We start from the raw sequence: 18,475 nt of genomic DNA, 5'->3' as shown, positions 1-18,475 counted from the left end.
TGCAGAGAATTTTTTTGAATAACAGCACCCACATTAACCCTCCAGATATAATCAACTTAGATTTTAATTTTGTTTTTAGAGCAGTTTCTAACTCTTTGTATGGATTGATGCTTCATGGCCTTATTTTTTTTCTTAGAGGTCTTCCAAAGAACAGAGACTCATTCTGTCTCACAAGTACCATAATGGTCCATTGGACCCTCTTGTAAGTCTAAGATACATGCTGAGATATTAGGGGTCTTATTTTTCCTTTGTCTTAAAATGTTTTGCCATTTTATTATTTTAGGTTTTATTTCATCATTACTCATCAGTTAGGTGCAGTGATGCTCAAAACAAAGATGAATTTACACTAAAGTGATAACCATGCCATCACCTAGAAGGATTGACACAGTAGTGAAATAAAACGTCAAACACTCCTCCAATTTTCTTACTGTGTTGCCCAGGGGATGGCATTATCTTTTGAGAAGGTATAAAAGAAAGCTAGAGACACTCTATTTGGAATCTTCTTGAAGCATGTATTGAACACAGTTGAGAGTTGATAAGTGTTTCACTTTATGACAAAGAGAAGAAAATTGAATGTGGAAAATGTTTCCCAACTGTCAGGTGGATCAGTTATGAATACAACACAGATTACAGTCTAGATTCCAAAGGTGATGGTGAAATTGATCATAGAAGCAAAATGCTAGGCTGTGTGTCTTCAGAGGCTCATAGCCTAGATGAGATTTTTTTTCCAATTCAGGAATCAAAAGAGTGAGTAATAGATTTATTTAGATAGAGGAAATATACTATTCTCATGTCTTAGTCAATAGGGAAAACTTCAACATGCCCCATTTTACAAGTACCTGAATCATCCCAGGTCCCTATATTCTTTTAGACACCAAGTTTAATCGATTAGGTTCTTAAGGGGACTAACAATGAAGGCAGGTGTTTGGACAAAGGATATTGAAATACGGTATGTAGAAATAAAAATCATTGGATTGACTACTCTAGCTGGTGTTGGTAAATCTGAAAATGAAAATATTTTTATTTGTGGAGCAAAGAAATGAGCTGTCCTTTCCTCATCAAAAAAAGGAGCTGTCCCAGTTTTCAAAAGTGTCTTCAGGCATTGTGTTTTAAATGATGCAAGGAAAAGAAGAACAAGAAGTAATGATAAGCTAGAAGCTATTACAGATGTGTTTGAAACGTGGAATCAGTTTTTTACAAAATGGATTTGTTACAGGTTCATGCATGGCAGCCAGTGGGCAGTTAGTTGCATTCACAGGACCGTTTCAGGCATACATCTTTCCAAAACCAAGAAAATATGGAATAAAAATTTGAGTTAGGATTAAATTCTTACTAGAATTTCTGGTCAAGTTGTTCCACTGTGCCTTTTTTTCTGTACATTATTTTCAAAGTTACTTGTAAAAAGTTGAAAGATGCTTGGGGCACCTGGTGGCTCAGTCGGTTGGGTGTCCGACTTCAGCTCAGGTCATGATCTCACAGTCTGTGGGTTTGAGCCCCGCATCGGCTCTGTGCTGAAAGCTCGGAGCCTGGAGCCTGCTTCGGATTCTGTGTTTCCCTCTCTCTCTGCCCCTCCCCTACTCATGCTCTGTCTCTGTCTCAAAAATAAATAAAAACATTAAAAAAGTTTTAAAAAAAATTGAAAGATACAGATGGTAAATGGCAGTGACTCTGTTCCTGATACTGAAGGCTTAGAATATGGAAACACTGTGAACCAGCAATTTGTGTCCTGGTGCTAGACAGCAACAAAAGTAACTCAGAGGCCCATCCAGAGACCTGGGTAAAGATGTTCACTGCCACAGTACTTGTGGTAGCAGGGACCTAGAAACCATTTCTGAAGAGTAGATAGATTTTTTAAAAATGACACTTGAACACCGTAGAGTTGACGGATTGAATGTAACAAAAATGGAATGAGATCTGTGACAAAATACCATTTGTGTAAATTTAAGATGTGCTCAAGGAAACAAAAGTACTCCCTTTGCAAGAACTCAGACAGAAAGATACCATTAGACACAGTCAGATGGCTGAGTAGGGGATGTGGAAGGGGAGTGGAAAAGAAGGATAAAAGAAAATGGGAGGGATGAATGAATGTAAACCTAGTAGGAGCAGAACCATGAGTTAGCTTGTATCTCCGCACCTGAATCAGCAACAACAACAAAATGAGAAATATAAAAATAAATAATAAGAGGCTGCCCAAGTGACTCTCGTGTGCAGCCAGGGATGAAATCTACATCGTAGACCATGGTAAGGACGTGAGATTATGCTGATTGAGAAGGGGAGCCATTGGAAGTCCTTCTGAAGGGTTACTCTGAGTATGGTGGGGAAAGTGGACCGTCGTTGGGTCAAGGACTGAAATCAAGAGATGACATAGGAGACCTTTGCAGTGGTCCAGGAGCGGCGGTGGTGGCTTGGTTCAAGTTGTAGAGATGGAGGCAGTGGTGAGTAGTCAGACTCCAGACAGATTTTGAAGATAGAAGTGACAGACTTTAGGGGCACGTGGGTGGCTCAGTCAGTTGGGCATCCGACTTCAGCTCAGGTCGTGATCTCACACTCTGTGAATTCGAGCCCCGCATCGGACTCTGTGCTGACAGCTTAGAGCCTGGAGCCTACTTCAGATTCTGTGTCTCCCTCTCTCTCTCTGTCCCTCCCCTGCTCATGCTCTGTCTCTGTGTCTCAAAAATAAATAAAAAACATGAAAAATTAAAAAGAAGTGACAGACTTTATTACTGGGTTGAATAAGAGATGAGTAAGAGTCAAAGACTGACTCCAAGGTTTAGGGCTTGAGCAACTGAAAAAAATGAGGGACTTGGTGTTTATTGGGGAAGATATGGAGAGGAATAGAGTAGATTTTGTCTGTGGTGGAAGGAATATCAAGAGTTTGATTTTAGATGTGTTTAACTATTAGCTATCTGAGGTTGAAAAATCAAGATGGCAGCTGACAGAATGATGTAAGGTTCTGGGGGGGGGTGATGAAAGAACTGTAAATTTGAGAGTTCTCAGCAAAAACACAGTATTTAAAGTGATGGAACTAATGATCTAGATGATAATTATGGATTAGAAAAAGAGGAAGACTGAGATTCTTTGATGTCTTAAGTATCCTTTCTAAAGTTGCTACTGAGTGTCTTTCCCCAAACTCTCAATGTTCTCTGTGCAAACTAAGATGAAACCAGATAATGGAGAGAAGAAGGAGATGGAGTTATCGACATTTCTTTGATCGGATACGTAGGTTTTGATTGACTTCTCCGGGATTTTATTTCCATTATTGATAAACTTATGATTCATATCAATTGATTATACCAAAATTTTCTTGCGTGCAGACTAGTGAAGATCGAGAAGGTCCCGGTTGAACAATTTCTCACAATTTTGTTTGTCAGCGATGTGTATGGATTTCTGAACCTAGGAAAGTCGGTCATAATTTCATTCCTACTATGCAATCTTGGAAAGGTTTAAAGCTAGAGATTGCTTTGTGCTAGAGATTAAAATGAATGTGTGGAATTTGAACTTTGTCATTTGCACGACCTCTCTCTGAAAAGGAATTCTTGCTAAGGCACAGACGGTTTTAAGCTCCTGTGTTGCTCCACAGACAACCGAGTAGGCAACTGCTACCTGAAGTTTGGTCCTCGAGGAGACGGGAGTCTGTCCTGCAACACCGAGATTGGGGTGGGCGTCAGTCGCTCCTCGTGCTGCTGCTCCCTGGGAAAGGCCTGGGGCAACCCCTGTGAGACGTGCCCCCCTGTCAACAGCAGTGAGTATGGAGCTGGGGAAGAGGAAGGGAACAAACTGGCGGCTGAAGACTCGTTGCCATTTTATTCTTGTGCTGGGGGTGGGGTCTGTGGCAAGGGATCCGAGTTTGACTTTGGACTGATTTCAGTGATTATGCTGAAAGCAGCCAAGAATGTTTTATATAAAAGGAATTACAGTTGTTCTTTTTTCGTTTTCCATGATATGATTAAAAAAAAGTTTTTTAACCACAATCCATTGTGAATGGTGATGTTATCAGTCCTCTGTGGTAATCACAAAGAAAGCCCATTTCTGAGACTATCTCAGAGTTGGTGGTAGTTTGGGTTCCTAGACATGGGGTATTCCTGAGGTCAGTCAAATGATGTCTGACATTGAAATGCCTGTTCTGATAGGGCCACAGATGAAACTTTCGAATTGTTGAGTCTTTCTGGGTTTTGTTTTGTTTTGTTTTTGTTTTTGTTTTTACTAGCAAAAAAAGTTGCGATATAAATGGTCTGTGCTGAAGTTTTTTTTTCTTTAATCAAAAACAAATGGTTTTAGTTATTCTGTGTATGTAATTTTTGAAGCAGTGACCGTAACTGAAGTAAAATGTAATATACTTTTAAAATATATTTGCAAGGGCACTAAGGAAAATACAGCTTACCCCTTTTTGGATGTGTATTTTGCGCCCAGCAACTGAAAGATGCCTCTTCATTGTCTCAGCCACTTGAACCATCGATCTCACCTCTCTTCTCTTCTGTGTTTTATAGCTGAATATTACACCCTGTGTCCTGGAGGAGAGGGCTTCAGACCTAACCCCATCACAATCATCTTAGAAGGTGAGTGCACCTCTCATTGTCACCCAGATTTAAACAAGGTAAAGAGTTTAGAGACAAGCTGGTAGAAAGGTCAGTGTGGAGCAACCTGAATGAGAATAGTTTACAAAATTACAGATGTGCAGTCAGTTACCAAGATGCCGAGTTAGCGCTTGTCACTCAGAAAGATAGGAGCCATGGCAGTGATCTGCCTGCTCTGCAGAGAAGCTGTCTGTGCAGTCATCCCCAGCTTGCTTTGCTCACTCTTCTCACATTTTAGTACATTTGCACAACAAAGCCAAAAAAAAAAAAAAAACACTCCTGGTCACAAGAAGCCTATCCTCTAAGTATGAATTCACACAGACGCATGGAAGTCTGCGGGTCTTACAGTATCACACATTTGAGAGTTCTAGAAGTGACTCTTGTTCTCGATGGTGGTATTTGTTGTGAGTGAGCTGTCTCTCCTTCCACAGATATTGATGAGTGCCAGGAGTTACCAGGTCTCTGCCAAGGTGGAAACTGCATCAACACTTTTGGGAGCTTCCAGTGCGAGTGCCCGCAGGGTTACTACCTCAGCGAGGAAACCCGCATCTGTGAAGGTGAGCTGCACGGACCCTTAAACGTTAATAGCGCTCTTTAGAATAAAATTACCAGTCAGGCTTGGAGACAAGGGCCCATCCTCAGATTCTGTCAAAGGATCTGTTAGCCTGGTCCATAGCTTTTGTCTTTTCACATCATTGCTGCTCAGTTGGATGATGATAGATAAATTAATTTACAGCTCATTTGCTATAATTTACTATTATTTTTCTCTGAGTGCATGAGTTGAGTATAAATGGCAAAAGCTGGATCAGTATGAAAGCGTTCCGTATCAAGTAAGTTATTAGTTCAAATGATGGTAAGAGTTATATTTTATACACAGAAAATAGGTAAGCTTGAAGGCAACTATTAAGTTATTATTTTGCATTAATTTTTAAATGTTAAAAGGCATAGTAAGAAGACATTCAAAGATTATGCTGATGCCTTTCTTGCTTCGATCTCATCCCTTCTCACATGGCACAGTAATCTTCCTCTCAGGGGCCTGGCTTCTCCCCACGGGACTAGGAGCTTCTTGGTCAGAGGCCCACATCTTGGTTCTCTTGGTAGCTACGAGCTCTGACTTAAGATAGAATCTCCATGTTTATTTGCAGAATGAATGAATGAGCGCTTCTAAAAATGAACATTAAACATGTAATATAAGTGTTTCCATTATAACCTTTCTTTTTTTCATGGTGATTACATTTACTGAAAGGGTTGGAAAAAAATAAAAATTTCTTAATGTCAGAAATTAGGGGAGTTTCTCTTCTGAATGCCTTTAAATTTAAGGAGGCAGTCCTACAACATCTCCTATATTCCATACACAATAAATGCTTTGTTTCAGCCAACTGTTAATGGAGAGGCAACTAGTGCAACTCCCCGGACCAAGACCGTTGGAATACTCCGTTTTGTTGACTTAGATATCTTGTATGTTTCCTTATCAATTTCTGTAGTAGTCATAGTTTCTTCCACATCCCCCAATATCATTTTTAAGTGCTCATCATGAGCATGTAATCTGGGTGGGAGTTCTCTTTGGTTTCTCATTTTCATATAAATTCGCTCATTCAGGCTGAGCCTGATGAGACCCAGGGGTTCTTCTATGGTGTGGGTAGTTCGTTGCTGGTCCACGTCGTCTGCCATGTTTCAAACCACGTTCCCTCTCCCCCCTCTCGCCAGAGTATACGAGTCTCTCCCCATCTCCAGAAATATGAAAATGCCATAACCTTTGTTTTAGAACGTGTTAGGTGAATGCTTCTGGAAGAAGGATGATTTAATAAAGAGAATAACTAGCATCTGTGATACTTCTGGAATCCGTGAATGGGGTACTCACTTGAAAGGAGCTATAAAGATAAAGGCTGTCCTCAGAATCAGACCTATAAACCCAGAGAACAAGCTGATGTTTTCCAGAAGGCAGGGGAGTGGGAAGATGGGGAAAATTAGGTAAAGAGGAGAAGGAGACACAGGCTTCCAGTTTCAGGATGAAGAGGTCAAGGGAGTAAAAGCCACAGCATAAGGAATACAGTCACTGATATCGTAATAACAGTGTAATGGGACAGATGGTAGCAGTGAACATAGCATAATGTATAAACTTGTCAGATCACTCAGTTGTACAGCTGAAACTGATGTGACACTGTGGGTCACCTATTAAATTAAAAAAAAAGATAAAGGCTTTCCTAACTGCATTCATTTTAAAGTTGGTACTGGTTTAAATGACGTAAGTGAACAGTAAGCTTTAAAGCAGTTCCATTTGAAGAATATGGAATTTCACTTAAAACTTTCACTTAAGGGGTGCCTGGGTGGCTGCGTCAGTTAAGCGTCCGACTTCGGCTCAGGTCATGATCTCACGGTCCGTGAGTTCGAGCCCCGCATCAGGCTCTGTGCTGACAGCTTAGAGCCTGGAGCCTGCTTCAGATTGTGTGTCTCCCTCTCTCTCTGACACTCCCCCGTTCATGCTCTGTCTCTGTCTCAAAAATAAATAAACATTAAAAAAAACTCACTTAAAATTTTATTTGAAAAAATAGGAGCATTCACATTATTTTTACCAGTTTAGAAAAATGTCTTTTGATCGTCTTTGTTTTTTAACACTGGCATTTTTTTTTTCTTTGAAAAAGACACACTTTTTGCCATGTAAATAGTATTTGGGGGGTATTTTCAGTATAATTGCTTTAAATTATAATTTTTAAAAAAATATGGATTTGGGGAATTGGCAATATACTTTGTTTAGTAGTTTAAATAATATAAATTCATGGAAAAATAACTTCATCAATTAATGGATATTCTTGCCCACTCTAGATATTGATGAGTGTTTTGCACATCCTGGTGTGTGTGGGCCTGGGACCTGCTACAACACGCTGGGCAATTACACCTGCATTTGCCCGCCTGAATACATGCAGGTCAATGGAGGCCACAACTGCATGGGTAGGTAATGGTCTCAGAGAATAATTAGGTCACGGTTGTTAGCTTCCCAGCCAGCACTTGTATTTCAGGCACTTGTGTCTCAGAATTATTGTTCAGAAAGGTTGGAAGGTGTTTATGAATGATGAAGTATCTCAAAGTCTTACATACTTCTGACTCTGTATTATGTTTTTGAACTTGGACTATATAGTTAGCTTTAAAAAGCTTAAGTCTGATATACAACATTTCATCAAATGTTTTGATTTTCTATTCCTAAATAATTTTTGTTTTCCATTCATGTAAAGTAAACATTATCTTACAAATAATAGAATGTTTAAAATAAAATATGTATTTAATATGTGTTACTTTTAAAATTAAATAAATGCATTTGAGTAGAGAAACAAATACCTGTTAATTTTTTTCCTAAGAAAATTATAAATGAAATCCCGTTTGAAAACAGGAGACGTAGCTGTTAACCTAGAAGTGATTTAGATTCAACTTAAAGAATTATTTTAAGATACCTCCAAATGACCGAGGAATATTCTGGAGTTATTAATCAAGAAGGTTTGGTGTCTCCAGGTATGTGGACTCCACTGTTAGCTGCCTCCTGCTATGATTGTGACTGATTGGCTTGTTTTTCTGCTCATAGACATGAGAAAAAGCTTTTGCTACCGGAGCTATAACGGAACCACTTGTGAGAATGAATTGCCTTTTAATGTGACAAAGAGGATGTGCTGCTGCACGTACAATGTGGGCAAAGCGTGGAACAAACCCTGTGAGCCGTGCCCAACACCAGGAACAGGTGAGCACATAGCTCATGCTTCTGCCAGAGGCCAGGCCGGTGACACATACACCTATGTGACCACATAGTAAAAAGCAAATGTGAACTAAAACCACACGTGTTTAGTTCTGAGAATGTCCAGGAACATACAGCCAGTCTCCCAAGTGGCCCTTCTTGGGGCTCAGATACTGATTCCTGGCATATCTTTTGAGGGGAAGTCTGGGATGTTGAAAACAGGCTCTACTGCTAAACAGCTAAAATTTACAGCCCCGGTCCACTTAAATTCATTATTTTACACTGTACTAGTTGATTATTCATTTATTCATCAAGCAGATATTTATTGAGCAACTATTTGTCATTGTGCTCAACCCGGAAGGTATAATATTTTGATTTAAAAACTTGCGGTAACTTCAGGTCCATCAAATTCATTAAGTATTGTTTTAGTTTCAGTCTTGAAAATATGCAAAAAAAAAAAAAAAAGGATTTGACAAGCAAACTGTACATGAAAGCAACCTATTGCCAACATGTTTCTTATGTGTTTTTTCCCCAAATGTATCTGAAATTTTTAGGCAGAAAATAAAACTTGTCTTCATGTGGTAAAACTTTTCTCAAAAGCTCAGATTCTTTTGAAAGAAAAACTAAAAGAGAATAGCTACAAGAACCAAAAAAATATCCTAAAACTGTTGCCCATTCAGGCTCTATTGTGATGTAGGAAGTGGTTACTTTTAATAGTTGTATACTGTTTAGTTTAATAGTTGATACTAAACTTTGAACCAATAGGACAAGTAAGAAACAATGATTTTGCATTTGTGGCCAGGTATTGCTTAGGGTATGTATATATTTAAATGTTCCATTTAATATAATGATATAATTAATGTGGGGATGAAATGAAAGGTAAGGAGAAAAATGATGAAGAGTGACCTGTGGAGTCTTTCTCAGCGGCTCTAAATCAGTGGGCAAATGGATGTTCATAACTCGCTTGCCATAGTTTTCCTCCAAAAAACAAAAACAAAAACAAAAAAAACAAATGGAAACATTTTACAATTCTCTAATTTAAAAACTCCCATCACGAGGTTGAAGATCACTGATTTGGGAAATTAAATACCACTTTTTGTAAGAGGAACTATAGGGTGAGGCTTAGGTGTAAGAGGACAGGTCTGTATTTATATTGCAGCTCTGCTATTATCTGACCTTCGGCAGATCCTTTTCTCCTTTGTGAAATGGATTCCTCATATATAGAATAGAGATAATAAATTAAAAATGACAGTAACTCACTCATGTGGTTATAGTAAATGAGAGGATGCATATAAATTATAATTGGTGCATTGGCAGGCAGTTAGACACCATTGAATTGAGCATCTATTTATTGTGTGCCCCTGTATGTGATGTGGATACTCAGTGAGTTTTGGTGGATGAAACCTAGAGTTCCTCCTTTGATAGCGCTTGGTAGGTAGTATACAGTATGTGTTTTACCTAGTATGGTTTTCAGGAGGTTTACTCACATGTGTCACCATGGGCATCAGAAGCAATCTGATCAGAGTGGAAATTAGAAAATTAAAATTGGGGGGGTGCCAGGGTGGCTCAGTTGGTTAGGCACCCAACTCTTGATTTCGGCTCAGGTCATGATCTCATGGTTTGTAGGTTCCAGGCCCACTAGCAGTGCAGAGCCTGCTTAGGATATTCTCTCTCTCTGCCCCTCCATCTCTGTGTCTCTGTCTCTCTTAAATAAATAAATTAAAAAAAAAGACATTTAAAAAGATTAGAATTTTATATTTCTATTAGTTTGGTGGATTATGTGTAGGGATAACTGTTATGGTCTCTGTTTTATTCTATGATGCGTTGTTTCTGATGCCTCAAATTTCATATTTTAACAAGACATTTATGTTTAAAAAAATAAGACAAAATTCATGTCTCATTCATTTCTCATTGTTTGTTTCACACTGTGAGACTGTTTTTTGCACACTTCTGCCTATGTGCAATTTTTAATTCCTTTTTAAATTCCTAACCTAACCTGGTTTTCCAGTGTGAATAAACTGGACCATTATTAAAGATCTGCATTTCCAAAGAACAGAAGAATTTAAATGCCTAAAGTAGATATTTTGAATCTCATAATGATTTCCTTCTAACACAAGAGCAGTAAAAAGTTAATGATGAAAATAATGGTAAAGAATGCCTAGATCTACTTCTCGCAGAAGCTGGTACTGTTAGTGAGTAAATATAACTGAAATTAAAATGTATGCTTGTGAGTAATATAAATATAATTGTCAGTGCAAGCAGTAGTATGTAAAATGTTACCTGAAATGAGTTTGAGAATTTTAAGAGTGCATTTGTTTCATTTATATTTTAAAGCTGACTTCAAGACCATATGTGGAAATATCCCTGGATTCACCTTTGACATTCACACTGGAAAAGCTGTTGGTAAGTTCTTCCAGATTATGTTTATTTTAATACCTACAGGTAGCATTATTTGAAAGTCTGTTCAGTGTTTTTAAAGTTTAAAGTGCCTTGAAATATAATAATCTGGATTCTGATCTAATATAGTTAGGCAAGAAAGACCTAACATGTTTACAGACTCGACCCAAGTGTTAATAATGGTTTTATTCCGTCAGCATAGTCTGGTGATTGAGTTAGGATAGTTCCAGGACTATCTCAAGATTTCATACATTTCAAGCTGAAATCTTAATTTTCCTTTCCACGAAGACTCTAAACAATCCACTATATTGTAACCTTCAGTCTCTCTTTTCCTTAAGTATATGTTTATGTTTTTGGTGTATTTTTGCAGTGTCCCTTTCTACTGATGTACCTTGGAATTTGCAGAATTATTAATTATCCACATTAATTTTTGCTGAATGTACTTTCTGTTCATTCTGCTTTTCTTCCTCAAAGACTAAGTAAGCAATATAATTTTAAGTCTCCATTATCAATACGTATATAACAAGGTACAGATAATTAAGGACACATACCTTTCATCATTACATGAGTAGCAGCAGTTAGGGGAGCCCGAAACGTAACTTGAAGTTTGATTCTCTAGGAAGTTTATTTACTACATTGACAGTAAAATCACCTGATATATTGATCAGCTACTTATATTACCAACACTGTTTAAAGAGAAATAGGCTGTTATATGGCCTTATGTGCTTTTGTAAATTCAGATATCATTCATATCAGTGTTAAAATTTATTTTTGTGACAGTGTGTGTTCTCATTCCAGCATACCCATAACATTATCGGAGGTTTTTATGATACATACATTAAGCAGAGCCGTGTACATTTGACCGAATCTGTTCATTTTCAGACATTGATGAATGTAAAGAGATTCCAGGCATTTGTGCCAACGGCGTGTGCATCAACCAGATTGGCAGTTTCCGCTGTGAATGCCCTACGGGCTTCAGTTACAATGACCTGCTCCTGGTCTGTGAAGGTAATCTGAATGATGCATGACCCCCTAGCCAGGAAAGTTTGGTAGACATAAATGATTTTTGGACGGTTTTCCGGTTTTTATGGTTTCTTCTACAGTACCGAAGAGCGGGTCACCAAACTAGTGAAGCGAATGTCATAGTAATGGAGTGAGGAAGTTCTTTAAATGGAACTGTTGCTCTTTCAGATATCGACGAGTGCAGCAACGGTGATAATCTGTGCCAGCGGAACGCAGACTGCCTCAACAGCCCCGGGAGTTACCGCTGCGAATGTGCCGCGGGCTTCAAACTGTCCCCCAACGGAGCCTGCGTAGGTGAGAGAGAGACTGACTCCTTGCCCAGCATTCTGTGTTCCCTGCACTAAGCAGTCGTCCGTGCTTTCCTACCAAAAAATATTTTCGGAGATAATTTTGAAATGATTTTCTAAGTAAATCTTTTCATTCATATTGAACTATTTTGCCATGTATTTTAGTTTTTTGTTTGTTTGTTTGTTTTTGGTTAGGTAAAAGAAATCTCTTCAATTGGATTTTCTAAAGATTAGACCTAAAATGAAATAGTATCCCTGAGATACCCATCACCGTGTAAGAATTGCCTAATTTTTTTAAGTCTTGGAGAGTTTAAAGCCTTGCTTTTTTTTGATTCAGCCGTTGTTATGGTTCATTCTCAGCCTGTCTGTAATAATTAGTAGCAGGTTATAGAAACATGCCTGTGAAAAAATGAAGGAATCTTAATAAAAATCAGATATGTCTAACATGTGTTTTATTTTTTGTTTTAGATCGCAACGAATGTTTAGAAATTCCTAATGTTTGCAGTCATGGCCTGTGTGTGGATTTGCAAGGAAGTTACCAGTGCATCTGCCACAATGGCTTTAAAGCTTCCCAGGACCAGACCATGTGCATGGGTAAGAGGGAGGACCTGAGTTCCAGGAGAGGAGTGACCTGAGACTCCAGAAGAGACTATGGGTCGGCCACTTGCTGTGACTGACTACCACGTCTCTGTCAGAAACCGTCTTGGCCAAAAGTTAGCTCTGTTAAACCATTTATGCCTTCGTTGAATGTAAAATTTGCAAGCAGGGGGACACCACGGTTGGCTCTCTGGTTCACTGTTCACAGCCTTTTTGCCCAGATGCGTTTCACACACTTTACCACGTACTCTGGGACACTTCAGGTTATGTGGACGTCCCCACAGTACCCAGTGGCCCTTTGCCCTTCTCTGGTCCCATTTAAGAAAACCTTTCCAGCTGCAAGAATTTAAGGGAGTGGTAATAGTAGTAGGAGCAAGAGGGTTGAGATGAATATATAGACACACACATACACACATCTTATACACCTTTTCCCAAAATCATTGAGTACATGGGACTTACCTGCTTCTTTTGTGTTTTAACTCTTAAAAAAATATTTTTAGGAGGAAATGTACCAAAACTCTCTTAAATGTCCCCATAGCTAATGTAATGGGTAACTGAGCAGTAATAATGTTCAGTAAGTACTTGCTGAGCTGACAGGTGATGAGATTGCAAAGGCAGATAGGCTGGCTGGCCCTTATGGAGCCCACCCTTGGAACTCAGTGTAACTCCTTTAATCTGATGTCGACTATGGGCTCCTATCTCGGCCAAAACAGTTCTCCCTGCTTTGCACTTGAAGGAGGAAAATTACATTAAATACTTGGCTATGTATAATTAGCACATTCTGAGTTTAGGAAAAGCTGAAGTTATGCATCTACTATTTTGGTATTAAAGATACTACCTATCTGAAAAGTAATGTCAGATTTCAGCACCATAGAACTGCTTTCCTTTATGACATATCCATACAACAAGGACTGCCCGGAAAACGTTGCCTCCTATGACCTCCCTGTGGACTTGGGCCATGGTGGTGGAAAAAACTGTCTAGGAGATGCTGTGCAAAAGACAAATAGAGGATCTGCCCTATTTGCATGAACTTTCTGAGAATTCTTGCTCACGCATGCTTCTCCTGGCTGTACTCTGTAAGAGAGATAACATGATTTGCTAAACATGAGATTTGATTCAGATATTTATATGGAGAAAATAGGCCCTCGATTCTAATAATTCATTCATGATGAAAGTCAGTGAGACTCCTTCATAATACTACTCTTCAACAAAGCTTTCTTCCTAAGAAACATTACTTTTTTTTTGCATAGAAGAAGAGTTCGCACAGCCTGGAATTAATTATGTAGGGAATCTGTTGTCTTCTAGGAAGAGTCCTTTCTAAACGTTTTTTTTAAATTCCATTTCTTGAAGGCTAATACTAATGAGTTATAATAGACATCTTCAGTGTGGATTCTGTTAACTCATAAAGTTTAGGAAACTAAAATTTGTCTGTGTTGTGCTGATCAAATTAATGTATGTAAATTTCTGGGGAAGTGGTGTTGATAATGCTTAATAGAACAAATTGTTTAGGGTTTCAGAAGACTGGTTTCCTTACAAAGTTGACAAGCAAACCTATTCGTTAAAACATCTGCACTCAAGGGGATGCTTGCTTAGCCATATGAGCCTGTAAGTCACTCAACAGCACCGCATCTGATAATTTTATAATTTAGAGTTTTCTCCACCTCATGCTCATTTTCCCGAAATAAATAGGGGTTCCTAAGTGTTGAATGAGGAAAATATAAGTGACTCTGTACTTTTTAAAAATGTAAATCTTTAACAGGCTGTGTTTTTCTAGTTAAAAAATTGAATTCCTTGGAGCCAATGTTTCTTTGTAGATGTTGACGAGTGTGAGCGACATCCGTGTGGAAACGGGACTTGTAAAAACACGGTTGGATCCTATAACTGTCTCTGCTACCCAGGGTTTGAACTCACTCATAATAATGATTGCCTGGGTAAGTTCTCAGTCCTTTATTGCTTCTATTTATGTCCATATAATATACTGGAATAAGGAATAAAACCAGAGGAAATCAGATGTTTTTATCCCTGAAGTTGCTGATAGGTGCCGAAAAGTATTGTAATAACATTGACTCATTTCCACTGAACTGAAGTCACAGTATTGGCTTAAATAATCACAGGACAATCTGCTGTGTTCAGCACTTCTGTCAATCAATCCATCGATACAGGGGGCAAGCCATGAAGACGATAGTAAATCTACTGGGATTACTCTATGATTTGAAGTTATTTTTACCCCTTAAATGGGATCGAAGATAGACCTGTCATTGCTCCAGTGTTATTCCAAGTATTTCAAACAACGCATTCTTGATTTATATTCGAATACTGACAGAGTCTCCAACTTAAAAATATGTTGTGTCTTGAAACTTTTTTTATTTTCTGTCAGCCTTTGAAGCCACAGATGCCTTTTCCCACAGAAATGGTGAGCCAGTGGCTAGGTGTCCAGGTCAGCCCTCAGAAACCTATTTGATTTCAGTTGTTGAACAACTGTAAATTTTCAGTGGAAACTTAAAAAGTATCGGCTCTGTGTGGTACAGGATTGTATCGTTTACCCCTAAATGACAACGATTAAAACAAGGGTTGGCAGTGAGTAGGGGAGGTTCCTGAAGTTGATGGAGGACACAGCAAGAGAAAGGACAAATGTTGACCACGTGTCAGGCACTGCGCTGGTGCGTCCCAACTAATGTGTCTTTGTTCACCTGGTCCTATAATGTCTTCGGCTTTCTACCATGATGGGATCAGCACAGCTCAAATGCACCTCTGATTTACCCCAAAACACGCACTTCTCAATTTTGTTTTGGTTTGTTTTTTCTTTTTCAAAATTCTGCCATTGTGAACAAAATTTAGAGCTAATTGGACATTGTTTCAAGTACCACCTTCTTGTCTCTAGTTTCTCAGATCCTTTGTACAACCAGGGAGAGCTGAAGACACATTGCTATGGCTCTGATCAGAGTGCACAGCCTTCAGACAACTGAGAAAAGTACCCAAATGCAGTCAGCCCTAAGCTGAACTGAAACTTAAGATATTTTTTTCAGATTCTGCATTTTGTCAGCAAAACACATGTCAGCAGTCCTAGAGTATTTGTATTATAATGTATTTTTCTGTATTTAATATGCCCCATTATTTGTCCTTTGAATATACTCAGCTTATCTCCAGGTAAAGTCATCTGCAAACTAGGCTGTCAGGTTAAATCTGTATACGTTCTTGTCTCCAGGAAAAGAAATAGTTTTCATTTGAAAAGAATAGAAGTCTTCACTACATGTAAACCTTCAGTTTTTATCTGGTTATAAATTTGTTATATTAATATCAAAAAGTATGGTTGAGATATACTAGGGATCTACATGGTCTTAGTCACATGATCCTTATGAGCCATTTTTCTCTGTATTGATGAGGAATTGTAATGAAGCATGTTTGTAAATGCATACCAATGAGTATGCTTTGACATTGCAACGTGTAACATCATATGCATGTAAGAGCTCTCCCTGAAAGCTAATTCTCATTTGCTTACAGACATAGATGAGTGCAGTTCCTTTTTTGGTCAGGTGTGCAGAAATGGACGGTGTTTTAATGAAATTGGCTCCTTCAAGTGTTTATGTAATGAAGGTTATGAACTTACTCCAGATGGCAAGAACTGTATAGGTAAGTAGCAACACAATAAAAAGTCTTTGTATTTTGTTAAATAAGGATGTGACTCCCCCAGCCCTACACACACACCTGGGAACTCCATTCACATGTCATGGGATCATCTGATCACTTGGCGAAAATAAGATACCATGGGAAATTTTGGTGTAAGGACAACGCCAACAATTGGGAATGACTTGTCTGCAATGCTTTTATTGGAAGAGAGCTTGGGGCTATCCATGTCTCCATAAAAGGAGACGAAGGAAACAAATCAGGAAAATTAGCCTCTTGCCAAATGAGTAATACTCAAGATGTCAAAAGAGTATCTCAGGGCAAATTTGTCCATAGTGACCTGACAGATCAGAGAGAGCAAGTTGAATTCATGTTAGTATCGTTTGGCAGCAGTCATCTCATAGTTAAATCATTTTTTTTTCTCCTTTCTCTTTAAAGATACTAATGAGTGTGTTGCCCTTCCTGGCTCTTGTTCTCCTGGTACCTGTCAGAATTTGGAAGGGTCCTTCAGGTGCATCTGTCCGCCAGGGTATGAAGTGAAAAGCGAGAACTGCATCGGTAAGGTTAACATTTGTTCGGAGGTCCACGAGCTGTTTGGTGTAAGACAGGCTGGGTAAAGACCCTTTGGAAGTATACTAAATCCAAACCAGTGCAAGCAGGCTGACCTAGGGGATGCAACGTGTAGCAGACTACATCTGCATTGTGGAACCATCAGAATCCTTTTGAACGTAGGGATAAAGAATTTAGGGATGTGGGGCTGGTCATGAACAGAAATGCTATACTAGTGAGAGAATTTTCAGTGCACTCTGATCTTTTTTCCAAATGTCAACAGAGACTTTCTCCTGAATTTAAAGAGAGTCTACAAAAATTGTAATCTTTGGCAACCAATTTTAAAGCAGCTATTAAAGGTGTCTGGAGTCCTAGAAATGTGTAGCAGAAAATCTTGACCATGCCGTTGAGACATTTTTTTCCTTGGGAAGGCCTCATGTCAAAACAGAAAATATTAATCCATTTGTCATAACAGATGTTTTTATGCTGAAACTCCTCCAGCATACGAGAACACTGTAACCACATCAAAAGTGGGTTCCAGAACTGCCTGGTGAACATGATGAAGGCCGACCTTTTTACAGTTACTTAATTTCACTTTTATACAAATTATTTTTTACAGTCTTGTTGAAATTCAGAAGCACCATCTTGGTGTGGTTCTTCTAACATGAAGTGATTGCTGAGGGTTTTTTGCTTTTGTTTTGTTTTGCCTTGTAGTTGTCCAATTAAACAAAAATTCTTTGTAGCTCTACTGTTCACTTTCAAGGGACCTATATGGACAGAACTGAAGGAAACCGTTTACTTGATCAAGTTTAATTATTTTTCAGTCCATGTGATTTCATATAGTGGAGCTATCATCCCTAGTCTTACGAGTTTGGCCTTAATATCTTTTCCCTTTCTTGATCCGTGTAGTGCGCTGTAAAATTGCCTAGTGTTTTTAATACTTAAAAGATAATAAATCCTAGAAGCATCTTAATAAAAACCTTCTTGAAAAGTTTAAGATCCTTTCATTTTCTTTATTCCGTATTTAATCTCAGTTCTTCATTTTTCCCATAACACATCCCTTTGTGGAACAATGATGGCAGCGGTATGTCCGCCATTAGGAGGGAAAAGATACATAGGCTTCTTTGTGTCAGAAAGACTCAGCTGCTTTTTCTCTTTGTGGAAAAAAAGAAATCTCTGACCCAGTAACATTTTACTAAACTGCAGAACCATTTTTTTCTTACTGTTAGCAACGCTCCTATTTTGCATTTCTGAAAAGTACATTTTTAATTAACTGCACTGCAAGACTATTTCCTTCAGGCTAGAATCTCTTCTACCAATTTTTCCAAATGAAATGGTTTCTAATGTGACCATATACACACTTAACATGAACATATACTTACTACACCTGTATACACATACAAGTTGATGACAACTTTCACCGTACGTAACAGTGAACACCTTGCACCTCTTAGGTGCTGGGGTTACAAAAAGATACAGCCCTTGCCTTTGGTAACCTACTGCAGAAAAGAAAAGATCTATTTTGTAAGTAAACCCACCGTGTAAAGATACCCTTGCGATCCACTGGGTCAGACACTGCACTGGAGGTACATTAAGGCAGAGGGAGCTCAGGGTGAGGCTGTGAACATTGGTGGTGGGGGCAAAAAGAAAGTCAGGGAAGCCCATCACAATGGATTGGTGACACTTGGGGTGGTTCTTAACTG

At 38.7% G+C, this 18,475-nt stretch overlaps 2 protein-coding genes across 2 annotated transcripts in view; one reads left to right on the top strand and one right to left on the bottom strand.

Annotated features, from left to right (window-relative positions):
* FBN2 (fibrillin 2) overlaps nucleotides 1–18,475 on the top strand; it is a 259,016-nt gene that overhangs the window by 205,036 nt on the left and 35,505 nt on the right. The window contains exons 37-48 of the mRNA XM_003980732.5: nucleotides 3,581–3,742; nucleotides 4,488–4,556; nucleotides 5,006–5,131; nucleotides 7,398–7,523; nucleotides 8,149–8,301; nucleotides 10,630–10,698; nucleotides 11,575–11,700; nucleotides 11,884–12,009; nucleotides 12,471–12,596; nucleotides 14,414–14,530; nucleotides 16,101–16,229; nucleotides 16,662–16,781. Of these exons, the coding sequence (XP_003980781.2) occupies nucleotides 3,581–3,742; nucleotides 4,488–4,556; nucleotides 5,006–5,131; nucleotides 7,398–7,523; nucleotides 8,149–8,301; nucleotides 10,630–10,698; nucleotides 11,575–11,700; nucleotides 11,884–12,009; nucleotides 12,471–12,596; nucleotides 14,414–14,530; nucleotides 16,101–16,229; nucleotides 16,662–16,781 (1,449 nt within the window). The remainder of the gene's footprint in view (nucleotides 1–3,580; nucleotides 3,743–4,487; nucleotides 4,557–5,005; nucleotides 5,132–7,397; nucleotides 7,524–8,148; nucleotides 8,302–10,629; nucleotides 10,699–11,574; nucleotides 11,701–11,883; nucleotides 12,010–12,470; nucleotides 12,597–14,413; nucleotides 14,531–16,100; nucleotides 16,230–16,661; nucleotides 16,782–18,475) is intronic.
* On the bottom strand, nucleotides 5,946–6,285 carry LOC123385677 (U6 snRNA-associated Sm-like protein LSm3). Its single transcript, XM_045058628.1, has one exon. The coding sequence runs from the start codon at nucleotides 6,243–6,245 to the stop codon at nucleotides 5,946–5,948; it is 300 nt and encodes a 99-aa protein (XP_044914563.1). The 5' UTR covers nucleotides 6,246–6,285.

The sequence above is a fragment of the Felis catus genome, chromosome A1, assembly GCF_018350175.1.
Source record: "Felis catus isolate Fca126 chromosome A1, F.catus_Fca126_mat1.0, whole genome shotgun sequence".
NCBI classification, from domain to species: Eukaryota; Metazoa; Chordata; class Mammalia; order Carnivora; family Felidae; genus Felis; species Felis catus.
Note: the sequence above shows the minus strand (reverse complement) of the source record. Positions and strands in the feature narration are given on the sequence as shown.